Source organism: Mytilus galloprovincialis, chromosome 12 (genome assembly GCF_965363235.1).
Source record: "Mytilus galloprovincialis chromosome 12, xbMytGall1.hap1.1, whole genome shotgun sequence".
In the NCBI taxonomy this organism is placed as follows: Eukaryota; Metazoa; Mollusca; class Bivalvia; order Mytilida; family Mytilidae; genus Mytilus; species Mytilus galloprovincialis.
The window spans coordinates 40834724-40847409 of record NC_134849.1 but is presented as its reverse complement, the minus strand read 5'-3'; the positions used below and the strand labels follow the sequence as shown (position 1 = coordinate 40847409).

The window sequence follows — 12686 nt, the reverse complement described above, 5'->3', positions numbered from 1 at the left end:
CTTATATAATTGATAAGACAGGATATGTTCCCTATTTTGACGCATTTCATTTTGATTTAACATTATACATGTTATATTCTAGATCAAGGTTGTGAACTATCTTACCATATGTCTACTGAAAAATATTTCCATAGATAAAACAAATTAAGACAAATTGAATTCGATTAGACTAAATAATCGTGTTGAAAACCTAACACAAGTTAGACATGTTAGACTACTGCTGAAAACGAGAATGTTTCGTATGAAAAAATCCACAAGGAAGAGAGTATCCGCCCAAATACCCAAACAACAACAAAACATTACAAACAAATAAATTATTAAAAGACGTAGAGTTTAACTTAAATAAATGCAACAGTACTATACCGCTGTTTGAAATTCATACATTGATAGAGAAAAAAAACCGAGTTACAAACTAAAACTGAGGGAAACGCATCAAATATAAGAGAACTACGACACAACAGAAACACAACATAATGTAATACACACAGAAACGAACTATAACATAACAATGGCCATTTTCCTGACTTGGTACAGGGCATTTTTAGATAAGAAGGTGAGTTGAACCTGGTTTTGTGGCATGACAAACCTCGCGCTTTAATGGCAATGTTAAATATAACATTAAAATGACAACATTACATGACAGGACTACAATACAAATGAATGGGAGAAAAATAAAGGACAGAGAAACAAACAATTAATAGCCAACAACAGGTACCTGGTTAAAAATTTAATATGCCAGACGCGCGCTATTTAAAATAGCAACACAGTAATACGATGTACCTTCTAACCTGGTTTCAGGTATCGCAGATCAAATTTATTCGTTCATAATGTGTTAATTTACGTTTTTTGATTGAGTTAAGCCTTCCAATTGATATTTTATCGTGTGATTTTCTATGTTGTGATGTTATGCTATTGTTTCAGAAAAAAGGGAGAAGGTTTGGTACCATTAAAACGTTTAATCCCGCTGCAAACATTTGTATCTGTCCTAAGTCAGGAATCTGATGTACAGTAGTTGTCGTTTGTTTATGTAATTTATACGTGTTTCTCGTTTCTCGTTTTTTTTCTATAGATAAGACCGTTGGTTTTCCCGTTTGAATGGTTTCACACTAGTAATTTTGGGGCCCTTTATAGCTTTTTGTTCGGTGTGAGCCAAGGTTCCGTGTTGAAGCCCGTACATTGACCTATAATGGTTTACTTTTATAAATTGTTATTTGGATGGAGAGTTATCTCATTGGCACTCACACCACATCTTCCTATATCTATTGCATGCTGAATTGAATACGTTTTCTGTGGATATATTTCAATGTTATAGTCAGACGATAAGATACGACGAAAGTCTAGTTAATTGGTCCTTTAAAACCCAATCACGAATTACCTAATAATTTGGTAAGAGGATTTCATTAACCTGTTCCAAATGCTAATTTTCTTAAAATGTTGAATATTTGTGCACTTTCTGATGATCTTGTTAATCATGTTAATGCGTTATTTGCTTGGGCACTTACGACAGTGGATTTAGAACGTAAATTGTACATCTATACTTTTAAATGAGATGACTTCATTTTGTGTGTCGCTTCTCTTCTTTCCACAATAAATGTTTCCGTCATCGGACATTTGAGTCATATATAAGATTACCGTTAAGGACTTTTTTAAAACTACTCATAATTTGCATATGTACTTGGGGACAGGACCATTATTTTTGCGTTTTTCTGTATACTATGATCATACATACATGTATACTATAAATGAAGAGTGTATATGCTATTTGATATCAATTCCAATAGTTTACTTTCCACGGAGATCACTGATATATTATATAGATAGTCTCTATATAATATATCAGTGACCGTTTATAATATATTTATGTTCATAGTATAGAGAAAAAACAGAATCCCCCCCCAAAAAAATAGCGCACTTTGGAAAAAGGGACAGGACTAAATAACATTTCCTGTCCCCAAGTACCTATGACTTTGGATAGTGATACCTTTCCTGAAAGTTTCCAGTTATAAATCTTTTTTACAAAAAAATATTCTACAACAGTTTACATACGCTCTAAATGCAATCGCGGGTGTGTTCTAGTATTAATGTAAACATTGATTATGTCTATGACCATGATGACAGCAAATTGTCTTAAAAATCCATGCAAGAGGTCTAGTTATAAAGCAATATCTTTAACTTGCAGAAAAACCTAATTGAACTCAAAATTGATTAGAAATTATTGATAAAATATTAATGTTGTTAACCTGAAAATGTTGACTTAAAAATCATTTCCAAGTCATTGTTCATTCATATGATGCGTTTTATCACTTGATTTTGCCCTTTAATAAGGGACTTTCCGTTTTGAATTTTCCTCGGAGTTTAGTATTTTTGTTATTTTACTTCCCCCCTCCCCCTTACATGTATGCCATATTTCTATTAAAATATTCACAGTTGCGTTTAAACATCAACCATGAAGATGTTATCTTTTGGTACATATCGTTTACTTTTTGTATATTGAAGGTTTATATGAATTACAAAAAATCTACTTTTTTCAACTTTTCATTCGACTCTTTCATCAAATACTATCCCTCGGATCTAATTAATTTTATTTTATCATTATTTAAGTAAATGTCTGAAAAGCAAACAAGCATGCAACACAGTCTTTACATGCGAAGTATAGCTGTCAATGAAAAATGATTAAAACAACAGCAACATTTTGCGTAGTTTGCTTAAATAAATAGCAGCCATATTTATTTTATTTTGACGACAACTATTTCAAAGGGATTAAACATACATGTATGTAAAATAAGTATACAAACATGGCAATTCTTAATATTCATCAACAATTCAGTCGCATATAGGTGAATTTTAAACGTTTGATATTCCTTCTGTTTGTGTACTGATGAACATTGTCAGCGTTGAAATCAAATTGACCCTTTTAGTTTTAAAACGTAATTGCAATCGTAGTTATGTGATATTTATACTGAAAATAACAAAAAAAAAAAAAAAAAAAAATTGGAAATGTCAGATACAAAACACAAATAAAGTTTGTCCAATGTTTGCTTTTTTAAAAGTTCAACATTCAATCTAAAAAACAAAATCCTTTATGCATTATTTTCCAATGCTGATAGTAAGCCCTGTTTTTCTCTTGTTTCGTAACAGATATTAGATAGTATATCGATATATAAGCAAGCGATTATAAAGCAATGGATACATTTTTATAGTTGCCGATGATGACAAAAGCACATATTTTGAGTATGAGTATAAATGCCCTTTTGCATCAAATATGTTCATATTAGCTTTAATTTCAATGAGACCGAAACATATTTTTCATTAAATATAGAAAGAAAAAAAACCTTATTATATCGAAATCTACCAAGACAATCCAAATGTTAAAAAGAAATTAACAAGTTAAGAAGTTAACCATTTCGTATTCACGTTCTCTCCACCTGAATGTCTTTGTTGCCTTTTTATGTTTTGTTTCAAAGAATGGTTTCTTTTTTTCTTTTTCTAATTTTCCCTACCTAACAGTATTTCTATGTTCTTTCAATCACGTTGATTTTGACCCTGTTCATTAACAATTTTCACCTTTTGATAAATTAATAAAAACTACGCTTACATACTGACCCTGTTCATTAATAACGCTCATGATTCGATCAGGTACTTTGGCTTGTTATCTCGTTCATTAATCTGTTCATGAAGAGCATTTAAATGAATTGACACTGTTTATGACTAACATAATAATTTTACAAGCTATTTTTTTTTTATCAGTAACATATATTAATGTGTAAATGTCATCAGTATATCCAAATAATTTTTTATTGATCTCACATTTTTGTGTAGATCTATTCGCCTAATTTCTAATCTTTATATTTGATATGCTAGTACACGTTGTCTGTTTTCTGTCGAGCATGCATTTTTAGTTTTCATTTGACTACTATTTTTAAAAGATCTAAAATTTGTAGAATCAGTCTTATTACTTGTTCTCAATAATAATATTTTAGCAAATCTCATCAATTTTTTGGATTATCACGTTTTATTTTCTGTTGTTTAAAATGTTGAAGTAATCTGTATCTGTAAGTTGCGAAGTCAGTTCATCCGTTATAGTATCAATCTCCATTATTTAAACTGTTATACAAATGAGAGCGCTAAACTTGTTTTTACGTACACTCAAAGACAGCAAATACATAGTCCACATACTGTGCATACAGCGCACTGGCAATGTTGAATGGGTCATTTAGTTTCGGTAAAGTCTTTGATACAGTCGAAATAGAATTTACCGTCTATCACCCATGCCGATTGACACTATGCTTTACGTACATGACCGATTCTTTTATATCTTCTCGGCCTGCATATTTATGAAAAAATTTCCCCTGCACTTTGAAGAATGTCTCCTCGTGATTTTATCAGATAATGCACACATGTCTATCATATTGTTATTATATTTGCATTTGATATAATATATATACATTATAAAGATCTATAAAGCAATAAAATTCTGACAATCAACACAATGATACTGGTTTTCACATGAACATACGTCAAATAACAAACATATCTTACCCTAACTAAAACTGCTACGCATATGTAAGACGCAATATATGAACCACCTACCAATCAATTTTCAAGTTTTATTACATTTATGTATATACACCATGTATAGATTGAGATGTTGAATGTGAAATTAACGACCAGCGAGATAAAGCAGATTTGAACATAGTTGTACGTATTGTTTTCTTTTAATATTGTTTTAAGTAAAATCAACAAATTAAAACATTTTTTCTATATTTTACTATTTGAAAATCACTGCTTAATATATATTGATTTTTCACAATAGTATTGATCTTTTATTCACGTTACATGGTGAGTGGTGCAAATTGGGATGACTGTGTACTGGTGATTCATTTATTTTTCGTTAATACCAATTTTCGTGGATTGAGGAAAACTTATATTTTTGTGGATACCAATGTCTGCATACATACCTTTCGAACATATGTTATTCGTTGAACATTAATTTTCGATTAAGATTGCAATTGATATCCAACGATTATAATGAATCCACAGTATTTCATATTGTTGAAAACGTTCCTAAACAAACCTATATAGAAATAAAACGACTTAATTAAACATGTTAAATGTAGTTATTTAAATACGTATGATTTTTAATTACCTTTACCTAATTTTTGACGTTGGTGTACTGTATGTTCAGGAATTTCCCTTTTAAGCAGTTTTATGTTGTTGTTGCTCTAATATATATAATTTTTAGAAATTAGTAAATACCATGATAATGTTTTCTTAAATTAACTTGTGATAATGATTTACGCATTACTGGTGTTTCTTGAATAACAGACAAATAGTACGCTTCAAACAAAAAAGTTTCGAAAGCCATGAAAATATAGACTCTAGAAAATTGACCACGAAAGCACAGACAAAAAATGTAAAATGTACACTTTTACTAACCCCACACAAAAGAAGGACTGCGGTATAAAGAAATATAGTTTTTTTATTAGTCTCAGTTAAACACTTACTGAGCGTTATGTATAAATTCACATTCATGTTCAGTCAGATTGTAGCTACGTGTAGAAAGAGTCCCGCGATTTTTGCATAATAAGAACCTTAGCAAAAACTCTTTTCCATCCGGTTTCACCCAATATTGCAAGACCGACCTAGTGTTGATTGTTTATTTGTCCTCATCCTAAAAAAGTATGACATATGTCAATGTATATGACACACATTAAGCACGCCAATTGTCGTAATTTTATTTTATTATACATGATTTAATTTTACCAAAAAAACAAGAATGATATCCCTAAACACCTGTAATTCTAGTTTCGATTATGTGAATGGATTATGTAACAGTTACTACCGTTTGTCCCCTTAATCGTTTCTTCTCTGATGACATCACTTGCCCAGAAATCAACATTTCTGTGTTAACATGAATAAAAATAAATATGGTTAGAATTTCGGGCGTTTAATCCAATGATTTGTGTGTAGCAAGTGTCACTTTTAATTGAATGCAAAACGTTAACCCTAGGCATAGATCACTTTAGCTGCATTTGAAAAACCTTTAGGAAGGTTGGGTTCCCAATGCTCTTCAACTGCGTACTTTATTTTACCTTTTTAACATGTTTGAATCACTGGTGAGTTTTTCTTGTAGACAAAACATGAAATGGCGTACAACATTTGAATCAAGTACCTCTGATGTTTTTTACCATAATTTTAAACTGATTTCCTGCGATAGCTGTTGTAAAGGGAAGGAATGATACACTAAGTTCAGATGTGTTCATTTCAATATGTTCATAACGTTATTGATGTTGAAAGATTACAACTGATATTTGGTTTGGAAGAACTATGTTCAATAAACAAAAGACTTTATCAATTTCGGAGGATTTTCTTTATCTACCTAAATAGTATACCGAGTCCTCTCATCCAAATAAAAAACAAACCAACACAAACAAAATAACTACATTGTTAATAAAAGTAATTTATAAAAAAATGTTAAAAATGGTACTACATTACAAATCATTTTCAATTTGTTAATTTATTTCTACGTCTCAATTCATACAAAAATAACATTTACTGAATTTATAAGGTATATAATAGTCTTCATTTGCAACAAATATTGTTGTTATTTTTCTGCGTAATTCATGCAATTGACATAATCAATAGATATATAAATCACATCTTAAGTTACGTCCGTAAACCTGTCTTTTTTAATTCATGAATTTGATTTATGAGTTTCAATCTATTAAACTGCAGATTAGGAGCACCTCAAATGATTTACATAATAATGTAAATACTAGTAGTAACTGACGTCATAGCACATATACGGTAGTAAACACATCAGTTTTTATACCCCAATAAAAGAAGAGTGGGACTATTACCTAGTACTATCTTTCAACAAATACTTTTTTTACTTTTCTTTGGTACAACTAAACATAATAACTTCATATTTGGTAAGCAGCTAGATAGTGAAAAATTTAAACACCTTTTTGTTAGAAATCTTCTTCCTGATATTTAAAATTTTTACGTCGAATTACAAGTGGATGTATTATAAGCATGACAAATCTCATTCTGGTTTTATTTTATCATTTAAAAAAAGACAGGCGGAAGATACAAAGGGATCAGTCTTAAAAGTCTGAAAACGAAAAACCGCCAAAAGACAATCAACAGTCTTTAAAACACAACATAGAAATTAAATACTGAGCAATACAAACCCCACCAACAGGGGGTCATCTCAAGTGAACATGAAGAATCTCAATTTCCAGAAGCAAACTTGAAAAAAGGACGAAGAGTAGGAAGCACTCTTGTTTTTAAATACAATTTTGTACAAATTATGTGACATCATAGATTACACTTTTATTTACTATATTGCAAGTTTTATTTTTAGATGTATGTTTGTTTTTATATTTACTCGTATGTTTTTCTTTTTAAACAATATTTGTCTTAGGCCAAATGATATATCGTTTTTAATTCTTTTACAACTACATCTTGATCACATAATTGTTTATTTACATAAAGAAATGTGAATTGCATTTAGTGATCAAGCTTATTTGAACTTCCACGGTGTGTAGGTGCACTCAAAAAAAAAAAGTGTTGAAAGTAGCGTTGAACACCAATCATTCGTCCAATCTTTTTTTTCTAGGTCAGACTACTGAATGTAAAGTGATTTAAAACTGTCATGGTTCTGAATACAGTGGATTCTTGTGGTAATGTGCATACTTTTTAATGCATTGATGGAAAATTATTTTGACAGGTATTATATTTTGGGGTTTTGCTACAATCTGCATACAAGTATATATACATTTTCCCATCATTAAAAAATCCGAGGTTTACTTTGACATACGAAATCCATGAAAATTGATATTCCACGAACAAATTATGAATCCAGAGTATTGAGCAGTCATCCATGTTTAATAAGGCAATATGCGCTTTACCTCACTGAATGGTTTCTATCATATAAACGCGATAATATACTAGTAAATTATCATAATTAAGTTCAATTATTATGTTTACAGTCACTATGTCTACAGCCTCAGTGCCATTGTGCGACCAACATAGGCAAGAAGAAGTCCGATTTTATTGTAAAAATTGCAATATCACGTTGTGTGACGATTGTATAACAGGGCCACATAAGAACCATGACTTCATAAAACTGAAGGAATTAGGTACACAGAAAAAAAAAGTTTATCAAAAATATTGAGCGCTGCGAAAGAATCCAATATTCCGGAAACTTGTGCTGCGGTATTAAAGGCGGAGAAAGGCAAGATTGAATTTCAGAAATCGATAGAACAGCAAATTACATTGATAAATTCTACGCGGGAAACAATAAATTGTACATTAAATGAATTACAGAAACAGTTAGTCGAAAGTTTTCAGAATGAGAACAAAGCTGCCGTTGAAGAATTCGAAAGATTTTTCCAGAGGCAAAACAAACGAAGAGTAGAAATAGAGGATATCATAGAAAATGTCGAATCCAAGGGAACTAATTTGCTTGATACAGATGTGGTCTTGTATCATGTTACATTAGATAAGCTTTGTGAATTTGATCCTTATTATGACACAGTCCCTAATATACAACATCCAGTCTACCAGTTTACTAAGGAAATTGCTACCAGGAACAAGTTACAACATATTATGGGTCAAATGGACTGCGGAACATATGACGTCGTGCAACCTATCAAAGAAGAAACGATTCCTAAAACGGTAATGGACAGTCCAATTGAACAGTCTGTTGAAGACAATTCAAGCGATTTCTATTGTTCCGCAACACAAGACAATAAGAAAATTTTTCAAATATTGCGAACTATCTCTACTACAGAAAAACAGGTATCGTTTATTGTTCCAAAGCATGTTAGGTTTTCGGCATGGCTGATAAACAACAACGTCATAGAAATCGATTGTAGTGCGGAAGAAACAAAGTTTGAAACGGTTAAAACATTGAATGAAAAACCAACCTCAGTGTGTACAGATGGTAAAAGTAACCTTCTTTTAGGATTTAAACAAAAGAAAGCTTTAAAGCAATTGCAAACAACAACATCGAAATTCCTTCGCAGATCATCCTATAATTTTGTTGCAGACATAAACTATGGCGATTTAAAATTATGTTGCATATCAAAAGCTGTAACGACAGATGAAATTATTTTATGTCTTTATGACACAATGTTTGACTCGTATGTAGTTCAATGGCATAGAAGCGGAAATAAAATTGCTTCAAGAAAGCTCTCGTTATTATCCATAACAAGTGAAATTGTCAATCCTGTACAAATATGCGAACAAAAGGATAAACTGATTTGTGTGCTTTGTCGTCCAGACAACGATTCGTGGGTTCTTGTCGTAGACAAAACTGGACAGATTCAGACAAGATTTCCAAAATTGGGCGTGCAAGAAAGTTTCAACATTGTCGGTGCTGGATTTATGGCTGACGGCACAATCACCATTTCCTGCCAAGAAAGATGTGAGCAATGCATATTTAATTTAGAAGGCAAATGCTTTCAGAAAGATAAACTTGACAAAAACCCAACGTGTTGTTCCGTAGATGAGCAGGACAATATATGGATTGGATTTGAGGATGGGACTGTTCAAATTGCTAGTTATGCTACCAGTTTAAGTTCGTCAAGGGAAATCAAAACACAGCTGTAAATCTTATATTCATTTTTTTCTGATTACTCTAATGCAAATTTTATCCATTATTACCTTTATATATATGTTTGAGGTTATGATAATAAATAGCTGAAAATTTGTTAATTTCCAAAATCTGATTATATCACGTGTAGAAATCCCCCTCCACACAAAAAATTAAAAAGGAAAAATGTAAAAGGTCAATTTGCCATGTTAGACTTGTTAATCGTATGAACTAAACATTTGTTAAACATGACGTATAACATTTATTAACCTTTGATACGGGTTAAAACAATGTTGTCTTTATAACGATTGAATGGCAATTTTAAAGATCGACTTCGAATGGAAAGAAGTCGTAAGTTCATGATGAAGCAAAATAAAAAATTGAAATATATTGATTCTTTACAGTAAAAATAATATTTTAATCCTATGAAAAGTGTTAAATATATAATTCTTAAAATTTAAATATAGCATATGATATTTGGATGTGTATATTGCCAAATGTCAATCCCGCAAGCATGCGTTATATTGGTGTCATGCCGTCAGTCTACAACAATGTCACCCCCCCCCCAAAAAAAAAATATGCTTATCAGGTTTGATCATGAAAAATAATAGAAATCAAGTCATCAAGCGTATACAAACAAACCATACAAGTTTAGTCATATTTAATCGACCGAAGCTATATTTTTCGTTAATTCATTTGATGTATTTTGCTTAATTAAATAACAATAGCCGATATTTTCTATTTTTAGTTGTCACTTTTTTTTTTATTGTTTTGATCCCATCAGCGACACAAGTGTAGCACAACGAGTGCTCTTTAAGATAGAACAGGATCCGACTGTTTTCCAGAGCACATGATATCACCCCAAGTTATCAGTAGAGTTCGAGTTTCTTATACTTTGACTGCCTCTAATACATTTAAATGACTAAAATTTGACATTTAATACATGTTATGTTGATATATTGCGGATGAGTGATTATAGTTTACCGGTATAATACCATCCGTTTTTTTACTTTACCGGAAAGAAAGTTAAAATATTGTTAATGATAGTTTTTTTTTGAAAGCCCGTCATACTCCAAGTACTGTTTTCATTTCATAAAAGATTAGAGCAAAAATTTAACTTTCTAAAAGCAAACAAACTTTTTCTAGCGAGCGACTCTATTCTTGTTAGTCATTCCTCACTCTAATATATAATTATAGATACAAGAAGATGTGGTTTGAGTGCCAATGAGACGACTCTCCATCCAAATCACAATTTAAAAAAAAAACCATTATATGTCAAAGTACGGCTTTCAACACGGAGCATTGGCTCACACCGAACAGCAATATATACTGGGCCCCAAAATAACTAATGCAAAACCATTCAAACAGGAAAGCTATAGGTCAAATCTATACATAAATAAGAGAAATGAAAAACACTTACGAACCACACCAACAAACGGCAATCACTGAACATTAGTTCCCTGACTTAGGACAGGTGCAAACAAATGCAGCGGGTTTCAACTATATAACAAGACGTGACTATTAGCAATGAACAGTCAAGCAATCTTGCAAACACATATGTGAATAAAACTAATCGATGCATTGTAGAGTACAGCTTTAATAAGATTTTGAACAATTGTTTACTGCAAAAAAATTGTTAAAATCATAATTGACAATCTTTCAAAAACACATAAAAAGTCATATTTATGTAAAGTTGCACAAATAAATTATTGTAGATTAAAAATGTCTCGGTTGTCCATCGTTCATGTTGTCGTTTTCTTCTTATATATAATTAACCTGAAAAATATAAGATAAACTATTCATGTTGATACACAAAATATGTAACATTTGCACGCCAAAAATAACAGATGATTCAGAAATGCAACACTCTCAGATAGATAAAGCATACCCTTTTGCTGAATTGAAGGAGAAAGTCATGTATAAATACGTCTGCGCAAGAATTTGAGTTTACTTATAGAAACTTTCACAATCTCTTTCTAGAATACACTAAAACTTAAAAAAATATCCTTGATATTTGGTTTTAGGTAAGTCCACTAAAAGTTTGAATACTATGGATTCTTTAGATTTCGTGGGGTACCAATTTTTATAACCACGAATTAAAACGGTCTTAAACTTTTGAATTTTCTATAAGTTGTATGCAGACATTTTTTTCTCAATCCACGAAAATTAAAATAAATAAATCCAAAGTTATAAGTTTTGCAGACTTAATTCAGTGGTTACCAGAAAAAAATCAGTTAATTTGGCATGAATGTTTTGGTTTATGTAGACGATTCAGTTGTTTATGTTCAAAGTTCTGTTATTGTAATTATATCATCGCTTTGAAAATTGATTAAAAAATAATCAAACGCATGCACTTCACCACATGTGAAAAGATTTTAGAACCAATCAATAGTGTGCTGGATTTATTTTATTTGATTTCACCATTTTATTCAAGGAACAGGATGTTGGAATGCAAACTTCCAATGGTTTTAATAGAATAATTCAATGGAGAAATTTGCCTTTGTCCTGTAGTACTCTAAATCACCTTCCATTACGTCAGCTTTATTCTATTTTTGCACTTAACATACTGATAAATCATTCTCCCTTCTAATATGACTGCAGCAATGTTGTTTATCCTGTAAATAAACTATTAGTCAACTATATACTTACATTGTCCTTCTGTCAGGATCATGTGGTCAACTGCTATGTCTCCTTTAGAAGTGCTGCCTATATATCCTATTATTGAAATCTGTAAAATATTATGACAACTTGAACATTTTACATACTGAAGTTAAATGAGTAAACTAAAGTTCCTGTGAAAACAATACATTAGCAGAACATTCATTTACTGACTTTGACATGGGTTATAAGACTACAATTGAAACCTATAGAATTAAACAATAGCAAAAGCATAAATATATGAAACAGTTATCATGCTCTCAGATTTCAAAGCATACTTGATAAATGTTATTCTAGACATATTTTGTAAGCATTGAATTCGTATAAACATTCATAAACCTAAAAATCTTCAGTCATGTCCTAGTATTAAATTATGATATAAAAACAATTATGAAACGTGCTTCGGACGAATAATACAGCATTATCT

General features: G+C 31.0%; 1 protein-coding gene across 1 annotated transcript in view; it reads right to left on the bottom strand.

The window, feature by feature from the left end:
* Nucleotides 1-11178: 11178 nt before the first annotated feature.
* LOC143053580 (MAM and LDL-receptor class A domain-containing protein 1-like) overlaps nt 11179-12686 on the bottom strand; it is a 71021-nt gene continuing 69513 nt past the window's right edge. Inside the window, exons 43-44 of the mRNA XM_076226378.1 lie at nt 12251-12329; nt 11179-11377 (exon numbers count right to left, since the gene is read on the bottom strand). Coding sequence (XP_076082493.1) covers nt 11373-11377; nt 12251-12329 — 84 coding nt within the window. The 3' untranslated portion in view covers nt 11179-11372. The remainder of the gene's footprint in view (nt 11378-12250; nt 12330-12686) is intronic.